Consider the following 14,731-nt stretch of genomic DNA (forward strand, 5'->3'; position numbering starts at 1 on the left):
CAACGGTACGGTTAATTAAAGACCGTGAAACATGGAAAAGACACTAACAAGTTGAAAATCGAAAAGACAAAATGTGCACATTGAATAAATTCTAGTTACATATATATTTCTTTCTTAAAATTAAAAAGTAAACAACCATTTGCCTACTTCACTGAAAATTGTTTGAAGGCCGCAGAATATTTTCCCTTCATTCTCATAGTTGGTTTGTGTAGAAGAAAGCAAGAAAACAAAAATAGTGCAAGAGGTAATGTAAGAGTGGGTGCTTAAAGTCAGTGATCCAAATTTGAAACAAAAAGATATACACTTAACATACAGAAAGCATGGGCTAATCTCTTAGCCAACCAGTTGGCCTGAATAATGTTTAAATCTTCACTGCTCGCCCTGAAATCCAACAACGCCACACTTAAATATCAAAACCGGCCCACTTTGAAACAAAACATAAAGACAAACGACTTTTCACCCAGTGAGATGCACCTGTTTAAGCCTGCAAAGCCTAGTAGGTTTCCCCTTAAAATGGAGATCAGACTAAGACAAGAATACACACAGTTGGACATCACTTGCACATGCCTTTCACTTTCAGGACTGGCACTTTTTTTTTGTCTGTATTTGCCCATCTTTGATTGCTTTCGATGCCCACCTCTCAAGGTGTGTCACATATTTGTGTCCCTTACACATCCTGTGGCTTTTTTTTTTTTTTTTTTTATGTGGCCTGCGAGCCATGAGCATCCCCGTCAGGGCTGAGGGCAGCTGGTCGACCTTGAGCTAAAACGCTGGCAGAGACCATTGGCAGGTGAGCACCTTCGCTCACTAAGTTCTCATATTCGCTACTGTCCTCGTCCTCGTCCTCCTCATCGTCTTCCTGCCCTGCAGCTTGTCTGTCTAACGAGTCAGAGCTTGAGCCATCACCATTGCCAAGGTACGGAGTGCTGGGAGTGGTAACGGGATTTGAACTTGCGCTGAGGCCCAGGCCCAGCCCGTGGCCAAGACCCAAGCCCATCACCGTAGGGCCAGGGGTAGGGTGTCCTGGGGAGCCCACAGCTTGGGGTCGAGGTAACAGAGCAGCACTAGTAGGGGGGGAAGAAGAGGGCAGGAGAGAGTCATCTTGGGACATGAGGTCAGTGTAAGATGGTGGGTTAGGTGAGGTACTGGGCCGCTCCGGAGCAGAGGGTGTGGGGAAAGTTATCCCGGACAGCGGAGAACCCTCACAAGGTTCTGTGTTCTCCTCTGGAGTGGAATGGGAGTCTGCATTTTGGGCTTCACGGAGCCCTGCAGAGAAAAGAGAAAGATGTAGCTATTAAAAACATGTAAGGTAAATGTAAATGCCACTTATATGCATATTAACTGTTGACTGGTCTAACATGAACTTAAAAACTTAAAACTGAATTTCTCTGAATGTGTAGCTTTGCATTATTAGCTACTAGCTTAAAAGGATGTTATAATCTACAAGATGTTAGTTCACTGTCTGCATCCAAGTTTAAGCCCAAATTTGTGGTTCTAAAATTTAAAGCAGCACGCATTTGAAATATTAATGACATAATTCCAGTATACTGAATGCAAATCAGTTACGTACTTCTCTCCTCTTCTGCAGTCTTGCGTTTCCTGAGAGCAATTTGTTGTTTGAGTTTGTTCACTTCCTCTTGAATTTTCTCTTTAACACGCTCACTTTGTTCCACTTCACCACAAACAGCCTAAAAATAGGGCAAACAATTTATCAGAAAAATTAAATCTCATGCAAAATAGAACAAAATAACATAAATATTCTACTGCCCAAAGAAGTTCATAAAATGTTTGAGGTGAAATAACAGGAATTATTCAACCCACCTGCAGTTTATCTTGTAGTGCACTGTAGACTTGGAATATTGTTCGGATATCCTTCATCACACCGTCTTTGTCAAAAAATTCAGCCCTGCAGACATATTCACCAAAAAAGATTTCAAACACATCTTTCAAGAAAACAAAACGATACACAGCAAAAACCTACATATTTTATCAATCAAGACCACAGATAAATTGTGGTTTTTGTTGCTGTCTTCTATAGTAAAGTTAAACCGTAGCTAACCACTGACTCTTCAAAGTACAAGCTGAATAAGCTGAAGAGACAGGCCTGACCAAACTCTTCCTGTAACACACACGGTACTCTTCCACAGCAGAAACAGAGGGTCTAAGTTTAGATACAAAAACAGAAATAAGAGATGAAGCACGTGCAGGCCTTCACATACCAGCTTTGCACTGCAGTCACCAACAAATATATGCTGATCCTACTTGCACAAAGTGTCAACCATAAACTTTCATAAACACATACACACATTGGGATTTAGCTGCTAATTATGCCCTTAAGGGTAAACTATACTATGGCATCAGGTGAAAAACAGGTGGATGCTGCAGCCCCATTCTTATCATAGGAGAAAAATGGCTGTACAATCCGTACCCCCCAAAATGGTAGTTACCAGTGGCATAGGATAAACAGTTAAACAAAACAAACTGGTAATTCAGACCTTACCCATGCTCTTTAATGACCTTTGCGTAGTTAAGTGAGGTATTGGGAACTGAAGAGACTTTGTATTCCTGCTGGCTCGTGTTACCAAGGTTTGGGATTGAGAGTGTAATCCTCTGGTTGTACCTACTGAGTGGATATAACCAGTTAGTGCTTTTAAACCATGAAAAACTTCTTCAGGAAACATAAACACTATGTTGCGCATCATATTTTGCCATTTACACATCTTTAAAAAGTCCATTCTGCACCAGCTTGTTATCAGAAGTAACAAGTAGCACCAATCCATTTTTTTCTTTTAAATAGCTTAACTCAGATTATCTTCTGATACCAATTCACAATACAATCCCATTGACATAGAAATGCATTAACTGTGGATAAGGCAAATAATTTATCAAAAGCTGTCATTACCTTCGATTAGGTCTGAAGAGCACATATTCCAGTGCGTGTGTGGAGCTGTTGGCGGTGGAGATGAAGCTAAAAAGAAGGAAGACGAGGTCGGGTACACCGAGCAGCTGGGTCAGCTGTTTGTGGATGATCTGTTCCCTGAACGACATCTGCTGCTGCGTATTCCTTCGGAACCGGTACCAACCAATGACATTCTGCACGGCCACAGAAACAACTCTTTTAAAATGTGCTCAAGCCTCTCTATGCCCTGTTTAGGACAAAGTACCAAGTATGTGCAGAGGCTAAATGAACAAAAGACATCATAGTATGTCTGCAAAAATAGAAACTTTTGGTCATTATGAAACTTATGCATTTAACAAAGGATGTACATGTAAGGAGGTGTAATGCCATTAAGCTCAATGCAATGATGATTTCACAAATAGGATTTGTTATGATTACTTTCAGCATAAATGTAACAAGACATTTCATAGCAATTCAGTCGTCTCACAAAAAAAGTTCACTTACTTTCCGTCTATCTTTAAGAATGCTGTTGAGACTTTCTTCATTGACTTTACCTGCGTAGTCATAAAAGCTGATGAGAGAGAGGAAGAAACAGGTTTTAAATGGATTCATCATGTTCCCACGCCTCCTCTGCTTTAGCCTTGTCATATGGGGCCATCTACTGTCCAACTGTCAATACCATAAGCTACTCTGTACATACTCTGTTTTTTTGAGAGAGAAAAAATGAGACTGAACAATAACACGTGGTTTCAATGAGTTACAGTAAGAATTCATCCACCTACCTTATCTTGTTAAGCGTGTGTTACAATAAAGTTTTACATCAAGTTTTCCTAAACCCCTAATGGACCGAATTGCTGATGTACAATGTTAGCTTGGATGAAACAATGTCTGTACTACACTATTACAACAAAAAACTAGTACATATACTGTGTACTGTACAGTGAACACTGAATGAAACCTGTTTAAGTGAACAAAGGTCATACCTTACCTAAACAACTGTGCACAAGGATCATGGTGATGGATTTCTGGTGAAAATAAGCAGTGACAAGATTCTTTAGTTACTTATCATCATGTATGCAAATCTTTATGAGTGTGATGCAAATTTAAGGCAACATGTAGACCCACAATTTAAATATATAACACAAAACAACATCAATGAGATGTCATTGACACTGGTGTATTTATCAAATTCAACAAGACACGTGTAACTTATAAGAACAAAAACAAATGTCTATAGGGCCCCACAAACAGCAAACATGACCTTGGAAAGCAGAAACGCTTCTCTTGCTGATTATTTTAGACTTGCTTGCTATTCCAAATACTTTAAGAGGAGATCATAAGCAAAAATAAAATAAAATAAGCAGAAGCATGAGAATATGTAGTAAACAATAAGAATGGTAAATGGTAAATGGCCTGTATTTATATAGCGCTTTACTAGTCCCTAAGGACCCCAAAGCGCTTTACATATCCAGTCATCCACCCATTCACACACACATTCACACACTGGCGATAGCAAGCTACATTAAGAACACTGACTGTCACTTCTAGAAACACTGAAGTATGAGTAGAAAGTCAGGAAGCAGTAAACTTAAGAACTCCACTCAACAAAGAATAAAAATTTTAAAAAAAATCTTCAGTAACACCTTACAGAGGATTTCCCCAATTTAAAATGCCTGACTGTCCAGCTGAATAATATTAGTCTCATAATGTTTTCCTTTTCCCCAAAGTCCTTAAACATCCTATGTCCTAGCAGGGATGATGTGATGTAAATGTAGATATTTTTAAATTACATTTATTATTAATAAATAAGCTTAGTTTTGGAGTCAATAAAAGTTACAAGTTAGTAAAAGGGACGTTAACATTTGTCTGTATACACCTGCGCTGTCTCAGGAAATGGAAGTTTCTCAGTAAGCCATGGCAGTGTGACAGAGTCAGAAAACACATACAAAAACCTTAAGATCAAAGCATGACAATTGAAATACCAGTACTTAATTTTAATCTGCTCATTTCCCGCTGTCATGTGTGCCATGAGAAGGAGGTTTAAAACGGTGATGTGTGAGCTTCTCTGTCCTGTGTTAATCGGTCAACGCAAAAGTGTTTAGTCTGTTTCAGGGCTTACCTACTACCTGTAGCAGTTCAGCGCTGCTGATCTGTGTGTCACTGATGCTCACAGTCTCTTCTTGCCTTACATCTCCTAATAGGAAGCCCTCCTGTGTAAAGATGTTTTCACAGAATAATGGTTAAGTAGTGTTATTAATTTCCTAATTAATTAATGGCTTAAGCATAAGTTTGCTTGTCTCTACCTGACAAAAACAAAAAAACAAAACCATTAAAAAAACAACAACAAACCCATAATTACATAAATGTTCACATTCCCTGATTATTTTAAAAATGCTGCTTTACTCCTCAAATTCTCCATAGGTTGGCTTTTAAACTTAATACTCCATTTTATAACTCAAAGTCATTTGGATTATCAACCAAACAGCTTCTACATTTTTCCCCTTATGTTTTTTAACCTATTCTTGCCTTTGGACCAACTCCTGTTGTTTTTAGATGTGTTATAAAAATAAAATGATCTGATCAAATGATGAAGTCACAAGTCATTTAGTAATAAATGCAACACATGATGTGAAATAAAGGTCAGTAGATTACCAATTCTGCTAATAACACTCTTCCATTAGAGATGCCCAGATCTTTGTTAAGAGTGGTGAACAGGCTGTACTAAATAGGATTTACAAAGGAGTCATACATAAAATAAACAAATGACCTGTTTTACAAGTATCGTTATGACTCCGTGTTATTGTATCTATTCTTCTAAACAGTAAATCATCCGGTCCTCTTTGGCAACTTAAAATATCTTTATAGAACTATTACATTTTTTGCAATTTCTGATGCCCTCTTGGCCAGATCTCTCTCAGAAAAAGACATTCAGAATCACCATGAGAATTTTTATGTGGATAAATAAATAATAATAACAACAACAATAATAATAATAATGGATTTCATTTATATAGTGCTTTTGGGGCCCTCAAAGCGCTATATAATAGATATGCTTCAAGTGTGTTTGACAGAATATAGGTCAACAAGTCATTTGCTTTTGGCAAATACCTGAAATCACTTTTTGGCACTACACAGGAATCAGATTTTTCAGCATTCTCAGCCTCCCATATGGCTGACTTCAAGCTGGTCTGTTGAAGTCAGCTACATGTTGACATGCGATTAGTGGTAAAATGAGTAAAAAAAGTCTGTCAAATTAAACCACTGGAGGAGCGCCGCAAAAACATTTGCAACAACAAACCTAATCAAACCAAACCTAATCAAATCACGCTCACCCAGCTGAACATGGTCATTTTAAAGAAGCTAACAAAGTGGCTAAACATAAAGTTATCTAGCGCTCAGAGCTGGCTGCAAGCCAGCAGCCTCACTATAAGCAATAAAAGAATCAAAGCATCATCAGGAAAATTATGGAGACGAGTAGTCTTTCATATTTAGTTTTATTATGAAGACAATATTTTGCATTCAAGAAAATGTGATTTTTATTTGTATGTGCTGAAAATTGGAATCTGATACATTTCTACTGTTCATAGCAAACAACAACATAAGACCTATTTCACAGTAGGTAAACACATGTAACTAATCACCTTCTATTCTAGAAAATAAACTGTCATTAATATCAAGTCAGGTCAGCATATTTCTATAGCACATTTTAATACAACAGAAGTTGACCTAAAAGGCTTTATGGGCACATTCATTTGCAATCCAGGTCTCAAAAGCCCAATTGCAAACATAGGACTTACATAATCATGCAACATAATAAAATTATTACAAATATAACTAAATTCTAACAACAGCAAAACAGTCATAATAACAGAAATTGAAAACATTTATGGCGGGTTTGACCGAACCACAAGTAAAAACAAATTAAAACAGTCTTTAGAGCTGGTTTCACAGGCCCAGTTGCCTTTAGTTTTTATGCGAGAAGTGGGCTCTAACCGAGGTTGTGAGAATGGTAACCTCAGTAACCTGAAGGCAAAATGTTATTAGTAACACCTGTGTTTACTTAAGACTACATGTCAAAATATCTGCTGTGAAATAAGTCCACTGCAATTAAAAGACTCCTTGTAACCTGTAATATTAAACAACAAATACACTTTTTGTTCCTGTGTGAACATTCGGTCGCGCCAGCTGCTGGTAAACAATCAGCTCTTTCTGCCTATGCCAGGAATGCAGTCAGACTTGCAGCCCAGTCAAGCTGCAACTATCCACCTGCTCAGGGGCGACTATTAAAAGAGGAGAACGGATGTGAACAGAGGCTGTCGGCAGCCTGGTTTCCTTATTTCACATATGCTATTAAAATCATTTCTCATCGACGACGTTTCTTCGATGTTCTTAAAGAAAATAAAGAAAAACAAATCTGCGCATCCCAGCCGTTTAAATAGACACACTGGTGACTTAAGAGTGAAAATCAGCGATTTGGCTACCAAGCTAATCTAGCAATGCGGAAACAAGAGAAACAAATCTGTTTGTATAACTCCGTTTTTTGATTTATGGCGTTATCTCGGTTTTGAGGATATAGCAAATTCCTTTAAAATAAAAGGTCAACATGACTTTAACTTTTAGGAGTACCTATACGCGGAAGTCACTTAACTTGGTAGCTTAGCTAGCATGCTAAGTAGTACGGGGTATTTCCTGGAATCTAAACTTTCCCAATATGATTTCCTCCATAGAAATAACAGGTGTTCTTTTATAGGCAAAACTATGGCTGTATATGTTACAGCTGTGCCACTGTAACACATGACATCACCTTAAGATTACTATCCCTGTGATCATGTTGCCCAAACTTAACACTCTGATTAAATATACTTGCCGGTAAATAGACGGAACCAATACTAGCTAGCCAGCAACAGGATGATGACACTGGGAAAAAAAACAACACAAACTAACGTCGCCGGTGAACGAACAGACACACCATTGAGCTACACACGTCTCAGCAACCATCGCATGACAGTTTGTAAGCACAGTTTAAAACACTTACATGATCCGCGTTGCTGTTGGCGCTGTGATAACACACAGAACTAAAAGTATAACCTGAAATGGATGCCGCCATGATGGAAACATCCCTATCAATCCCGATGACCCCTGCGGTTGGAAGCACGCCGTTTAGACGCAAAGTCTTGTGGGAACTGTAGGACACGTCTTGACAGGCTAGACAAGCATGGAAGACGCCGGAGAGAGCACGCGTGGCTGTGAAAATATCTCGGATTCCGAGGAAGACCGATGCTCAGAAAATGACTTTGGGACGTCCAAACTCGGAACTAAAGAGTTGTGAGTGTTTGTAACGTAAATTTATGATGGTGGACGTCTTGTGTCAGGCTACACAGTTAGCTAGCGGATACCACTCTCAGAGTCACTTTACACATTTTGTCCACTGTGCTATAAGATAAACACAACTTATAGCCATCAAATCGAGCATGAAGAGGTTTAATTCTTAGTTACAAGCTTACAGGTAACCATTGATAGAGCGAATGGTATAAGTAGAAATGTGTAACACTTAAACCATTAAATTAGAATAGATTAAGTAAGCATTAAATACGAGCTTTTTAGCTTCATGCTGCTGACTTGTTTATTTACTGAGCTACCTGAGTAATTTGTTTTGACCTAACAGCATGTCATGTGTATGCCATAGTATTAACAAATGATCTGGGGGGTTGGGGTTTGCAGCTGGGATGATGCATACCAAAAAGAGCTTGAGACGTTCAACGATATTGGAGATGTTGGTGAGATATGGTAATAATGCAGTGTATTGGCCACAGTGGTCATAGCCATAATAATTTCTTGAGACAAACTGATGGCTTGCTTCACTTCACAATAACCTGTGGCTTCTTAAAAGGTTTGGTGAGGAAAGCATGAGCCGTGTGCTGCGATGGATGGACAAAGCGAAGATCCCAGAAAATGCTGCCATTCTTGACATTGGCACTGGAAATGGAGCTTTTTTAGTTGAGCTGGTATGGATAGAGTAAAATTAATGACACTTTGTTTGTTTTTTTTATGTATACGATGCTACCTGGCCCTATGTGAAAGGGTAATTGCCACCTAAACCTAATAACTGATTGTGCCCCCTTTACCAGCAATAATAGTAATCAAGCATTTGCAATAACTGGCAATGAGTGTTTCATATTGCTATGAATATAGAGAATTTTATCCCAGTCTTCGTTTCGTTTCTTTTCTTTTTTTCTTTTTTTTTTTTTAAATGAACACAGTTGGAGGGTTTGAGCACGAATGGCCTTCTTAAGGTCATGCCAAATTATCTCAATCAGTTTTAAGTCCAGACTTTGATTAGACCACTCCAAATCATCGAGTCATTGTCCTGCTGCATAACCCATGTTTGTTTGAGCTTTAGGACACAAACTGCTGGCTGGCTAGAGAATCTCCCTGAGGAGGTAGAAGAGCAGAATTCATTGTTCCATTCATTGTTCCTGAAGCAGCAAAGCAGCTCCAGACCATCACACTACCACCACCATGTTTGACTGTAGCTATGATGGTCCCTCTATGACTTGCTGTGTTAGTTAGACAGATGGAATGGGATACAAACCTTCCAAAAAGTTTACAATTTCTCTCATCAGTCCACAGAATATTCATCAAGATTTTTTTTTTTTTGGCTAACATGAGACAAGCTCTTGTGATCTTTTTTTTTTAGGCAGTGATTTTTGTCTTGAAACTCTCCCATCTATCTGCTCAAAACCTTAAAAAAATTGGTTTGTGACCCCTTCCAGACCTAAACATGTCAGTGACTTTCACTGACTTTTTTCTTTTAAAAAATCCCCTCAAGAACAGAGATTTTGGCATGATGCCTTGGGTTTTGAGACCTTTTAGCTTTCTTTACTTAGTCATATAGGTTCTGTTTCAGTAATTTCTTGATTCAGCATGTCTGACAGTAATCATACTAGGTGCAGCTAGTGGGATTGAACTCTGCTTTCCAAGAAAATTGTGGTTAATCACAATGCATCCAACCCAGTTGTAGTTTGTTTTTTTTTCTTACCAGAATGAAACTGAGACTTTTGCAAACTATTTTATCCACAGCTATTAAACCAAAAATCTACAGCTAATGTATATTTCCCATTTCCATGCCTTCCTCTGTTTACACTTGGCGCTTCTGGTACCACTGTAATAGAAAATCCCTTATCTTTTTCTCATTGTTGCTTTTCCTCTGAAGTATTTTTACAAGCAGCTAACTCAATGTCCTGTTTTTAGCAGCACACGCAGGGCCAGATCACATAAATTGTTTAGTTTATATCTTTACAGACATGTTAGTAAGGACAAAGGTTATTATTGTAACTGTTCATAATTTATTTATTATTTGTTTGCTTTCCCCCCCACCAGGCCAAACATGGATACAAGAATCTGACCGGCATAGATTATTCTCATGCGTCTGTGGAATTGGCCAGAAGTGTGCTTCAGGCAGAGAAACTGACAGATGTCACTGTAAAGGTGTGTCCAGTCAAGATTTGGAGTTCATTTAAATTTGTAAGGAAGATGATACATTGTGTTCATGTTCACAGAAATGACCAGCAGTAACGCCAAACACACTTTATAGCTGAAATTTTAAACGTGTGGATTTTGTGCATTAAGTTGCTCCCACTCAATGATGAGCGTAGCATTTAAACCTTTTAATTGATTCTGCATAAATATTTGGAGGGCTAAGTGAATCTTTTTTTTTCTGCAGTGTACAAATCACGCTTTGATACAAAATGAATCCCTCCTAAGTTCCAATAATACAATATAGTTTTCAGCATACAGTGAGCCAACCTAGAGCCTGGGAAGGTTGGAGGAAACTTTCTTGTGTTTACTATGTGGGAGAGTTGGATAGGAAGAAGGCCTTGAATGTGGTGGATGTCTGCCAACCTCATACCCCAAATAACTTGGCAGGCTTTAACACACATTTTCTATCATATACACGCAAGAAAAACAAGTTATGAATGCTGGCTGGTCTATAAGGGTTGTGATGAGTGACTTTTCCACTCCTTCATGCATAATACAGTTGCATATATGTTGTATGCATTTCACACCTATGATGCTGCGTGCTCTGCTTGTGCAGAAAGGCTGCCACTGAAGTCAATATTGACCTTAGCTGTGCAGGGGAGGGCTCAGTATGTGAGAGAGAAATATGTATGTTGGCATCTGGGTCATTTCTGCACAACTGCCAACGTAAGTTGTATGAACGTGCCTGTCGCTCAGAGGTCATTCTTAGAACTATGTCAGAACCCCTTTGCAGTTTCCATTAGTCACTGTCTACTGCTCTTTTGACACTTTCACCTTCACGCATTCCTACAACGTCTTCCCACTTTTTTCTATTTTACAGACTCACACTAAAGTCAGTTGTAGCAGTATATAGCTGTACCTGTCCTCAGGGAATCTCTGTTGATCCTCCTCCATAAATCTAATATGTGTCATGAGTAGGTAGCTCTAGAGCTCACCCCAGAGATCTGGTGTTCAGCCATCTGTCCAGATAAAGGAGTCCTTTCACTAGTGGTATGGTGGGCCAGAACCCTCAGCAAAATTAAGTGCTGTCATGTCAACAGTTGGAATTTAGTTTTAAAGTAAACCATTGAAGTATAGCACACTTCATCTTGGGATCTGCTGAAAGATTTCTTCTGCAGGTAACTGCACACATTTCTGTAGTGTTGATCACTACATTTTTACCTTCTCGCTTTTTCTTAATTTTAGGAGATGGACTTCTTAAGTTGTCCGAAGGAGTTAAAAGGTTTTGACGTCTGTATCGACAAAGGAACATTTGATGCAATAAGCTTAAACCCAGTCAACACCAACGAGGGCAAAAGACAGTATGTCCAAGCCCTAAAAGATGTTCTGAAGGATAATGGATTCTTTGCCATCACTTCCTGTAATTGGACAAAAGAGCAGCTACTTGACAGATTCAGTGAAGGTGAGAAAAAATTCATTACTGTTTGGAGTGCACTGAGTTATCATGGCTGAGGATTGGTATTAAATGTCACATCAGTTTTGAGTTGGCGGAAATTTCAAAGACGGGATGATGAAGACCTGAACGCCTTAAAAATATGTACATGCTCACTGGCCATATTGTTGTTAAATGCTGATATCAATGCCAGTCAAATGGCAGCAACCCATGTTAACATGATCCAGATGACCTCCTTATATTTAACAGAGAAAAAGAATGGAGAAGAAAGGTGATTTTAGGCGACTATGAATGTGGTATGGTTGTTGATGCTAGATGGGCTGCTGTGAGTATTTCAGAAACTGCTGATCTGCTGGGATTTACCCACACAGGTATCTCTAGGATTTCATGAGAATAATCCAAAAAAAGAGAAAATAACCAGTGAGTGGATGTTCTCCTGGGAGAAAATTGGCTTGTTGGTGTCAAAGGAGAATGGCTAGACTGCTTCAAGCCAACAAGAAGGCAACAGTAGCTCAAATAACCACTTGCTACTGCTAAGGTATGAAGAAGAGCATCTGTGAGTGAATTACATTGAACCTTGAAGCAAATGGATTACATCAGGCCCATTAGACACTTTAAGTAAACCTGACCTTTGATCACGCATTTAATTATGCAGCCAAGGATTATGTTAATTAATTCCTGTGGCAGTTTTGAGTCTACCTTGATATTACTTAAATGCTTCCTGATTTTTTTTATTTATTTATTTTTTATATGGTGTTGCAAAAGGCCAGTGCACTGGTCTTGGAGAATTGGGAAAATTATATATGCACCTTTTGGTATTTTGTGTTGAAAAAATATTAATTAAATATCTAAATGTGTTTAAAACACTTTACTAAGGCTTTAGTGGAGCTTTTAACTTCAAGTAATGTCATGGGGTTCTTTTTTTTAATGAGCGAGTCCTAACATTGTTTAAGATAAGGGAGTGAATTGTTTCTTTGACCTGCTGATGACCTAACCCGGATCAAGAATTTGCTGCAATAAATCACACAAAAATCTTCTTGGCTGTTTTGTTTGTTTGTTTTTGTTTTGTTTTTTTTTAATGAGAAAGGGAATACATTAAATTCGTTTGTTTGGGGGGGGGGGTTGTTGTTTTTACTTAAAGGATTGATAAGTTCAGCTTTCTTGAGTAGCCTATTTTCTATGGGGTTTTTATGTTTGTTTGTTTTTTAGGGTTCTCAGGGACTCTACAGGCACACTTGCTGAGTTGTAAATGGGTTAAAGCATTTGCCAAAACATGTTGATCATTTGGGTGTGCGGCAGTATAATTTAGTCGTCTCTTTTTTTTTTTTTTTGTCTCATTCTCATTTAACAGACAGACAGTTCCACAATCGCTACCTGGCAGGTTGTTAAGCTCCAGGCAAAAAGAGCCTGTTAAGTCAAAATTTCAGTAAGATAAGCTGTCATCTGTTCCCTCATTGTAGTCACTCTGGAGAGCCTGCAGGGGGCCAGAGGGCCTTGCGATTGAATAAGGAGTCTCTGCAGAACACAAAGTGGCTTTCCTCAATTAACTCATTCACTGCCAGCCATTGGCAGTGAATGAGTTAAACCCATTGACTCATTCACTGCAATTGACGGCTATAGACGTCAATGGCAGTGAATGAGTTAAAAGAGGGTGTTCTTTAATGTTTTGAATGTGATTGGCTGTCATCAATTAAGTTGGTCCTAAGTCATTTCCACCTAATAGTTGAGCAATGTCCACTTTGGCTGAGGAGGGCCCACTACTTTCTGAGATCTCATCTTTCACAGTGACAGCCTGTCTTCACTAGCCCCCCAGGAAGCGTCACAGATGGTCAATGGATCTTTACTCAGTTCTGCTCCTTTTTTTTAGTAACAAAACCACAGAAGATGATAAAAGATTCTGGCCATCTGCTAGGTTTTTTTGCAATGTACATTTCATAACTTGCGCATTTTCTTTGTGTTGCTTCACAGGATTTGAGTTTGTGCAGGAGTTGTCTACACCCACTTTCCAATTTGGAGGCAAGACGGGCAACAGTGTAGCAGCACTCATCTTCAAAAGAGTGCATTGATTTACGTCAGACAGGATATCACCACAGGAAATCGTCACATCTTTGCACTTTAAAACTCTTTTTTTTTTTTTTTTGACTGTGTAATGAAACAAAGTTGATCAACGGAGTGGGGTGTTTTTTTTTTCTTAAAATAAACCTCTTTTTTTTCTTGCTTCCTTTCATTTCCAATCAGCCTCATTACTAAATGCATATTAACTAAACACCAATTTAGAAATATTTATTTTAAAAGTTTATGATCAGAAATGCACATACAAATAATACTGATGTTTGTCTGTACTTTAAAAAGTGCTGAATTGCATGATGTTAACTGCTTAAATGAGTTAACGAAGTTGGCACACAATGTATACACAGTTAGGTTTATATTAGAGGTTTTCATTGAAACGGTTGGTTAACTAATTTAGTTTGATATGGCATGGCCATCCAAAGTCTTTCCATCTGTTACAACATTATTTAATCCAGTGGAAAATATTTAATGGAAATATAGCTTCGTCAAAGCTGATTGTAGCAGAAAGGCATCCAGACGACAAGTCAGTGTTTGATTTGATTAGTGATCATAAGCTTATGGGCAAAATGCATTATGTCATCTCTGCAGTAGCTTGTACTCAGTGTTTTTCCTTATTCCATAAATCATCTTTTGACCTTTAAAGTTGCTTTGCAGTGACCCCGTTATGAGTCCTGACACTCAGAAAACAAGTGTTCAGCCTAACAAGGTTCTTAATTACAGTCATCTTTCATACCATGCAAAGAAGCCCCTAACTAATTGGATAAACTGGAAGCAAGTGGCACTTGGGGGTCCTGGGTACTGTGATTAAGAGGTGCTAGCATAATGAATAA

At 38.5% G+C, this 14,731-nt stretch overlaps 2 protein-coding genes across 4 annotated transcripts; one reads left to right on the forward strand and one right to left on the reverse strand.

Annotated features, from left to right (window-relative positions):
* Nucleotides 1–683: 683 nt before the first annotated feature.
* abraxas2 (abraxas 2, BRISC complex subunit) lies at nt 684–8,140 on the reverse strand. Of its 2 annotated transcripts, none has more exons than XM_026190115.1 (9): nt 7,935–8,140; nt 5,019–5,109; nt 3,888–3,924; nt 3,404–3,470; nt 2,903–3,093; nt 2,501–2,620; nt 1,822–1,906; nt 1,571–1,688; nt 684–1,266 (listed from the first exon to the last, which is right to left on the reverse strand). In XM_026190115.1, the coding sequence occupies exons 1-9, from the start codon at nt 8,004–8,006 to the stop codon at nt 701–703; spliced, it is 1,347 nt and encodes a 448-aa protein (XP_026045900.1). In that variant the 5' UTR covers nt 8,007–8,140; the 3' UTR covers nt 684–700. The 2 variants fall into 2 exon arrangements, with proteins under 2 accessions (XP_026045900.1, XP_026045899.1); XM_026190114.1 differs by having other exon boundaries at nt 2,501–2,623.
* Nucleotides 8,101–14,049, forward strand: eef1akmt2 (EEF1A lysine methyltransferase 2). Of its 2 annotated transcripts, XR_003274264.1 has the most exons (7): nt 8,101–8,224; nt 8,621–8,686; nt 8,790–8,904; nt 10,280–10,387; nt 11,624–11,840; nt 12,203–12,369; nt 13,800–13,861. XR_003274264.1 is itself a non-coding variant. In XM_026190116.1 (6 exons), the coding sequence occupies exons 1-6, from the start codon at nt 8,115–8,117 to the stop codon at nt 13,895–13,897; spliced, it is 714 nt and encodes a 237-aa protein (XP_026045901.1). In that variant the 5' UTR covers nt 8,101–8,114; the 3' UTR covers nt 13,898–14,049. The 2 variants fall into 2 exon arrangements, 1 of the variants encoding a protein (XP_026045901.1); XM_026190116.1 differs by lacking the exon at nt 12,203–12,369 and having other exon boundaries at nt 13,800–14,049.
* Nucleotides 14,050–14,731: the final 682 nt, after the last annotated feature.

The sequence above is a fragment of the Astatotilapia calliptera genome, chromosome 13 (assembly GCF_900246225.1).
Source record: "Astatotilapia calliptera chromosome 13, fAstCal1.2, whole genome shotgun sequence".
Classification (NCBI taxonomy): Eukaryota; Metazoa; Chordata; class Actinopteri; order Cichliformes; family Cichlidae; genus Astatotilapia; species Astatotilapia calliptera.

Coding starts and splice junctions, on each gene's coding strand:
- abraxas2 (XM_026190114.1), bottom strand. CDS start 8,006: ATGGCGGCATCCATTTCAGGTTATACTTTTAGTTCTGTGTGTTATCAC. Junction 3,925..5,018: donor TGAACTGCTACAGGTAGTAG/GTAAGCCCTGAA, acceptor TATTTTCACCAG/AAATCCATCACCATGATCCT. Junction 1,267..1,570: donor GACTGCAGAAGAGGAGAGAA/GTACGTAACTGA, acceptor TTTTCTCTGCAG/GGCTCCGTGAAGCCCAAAAT.
- eef1akmt2 (XM_026190116.1), top strand. CDS start 8,115: ATGGAAGACGCCGGAGAGAGCACGCGTGGCTGTGAAAATATCTCGGAT. Junction 10,388..11,623: donor TGACAGATGTCACTGTAAAG/GTGTGTCCAGTC, acceptor TCTTAATTTTAG/GAGATGGACTTCTTAAGTTG. Junction 11,841..13,799: donor ACTTGACAGATTCAGTGAAG/GTGAGAAAAAAT, acceptor GTTGCTTCACAG/GATTTGAGTTTGTGCAGGAG.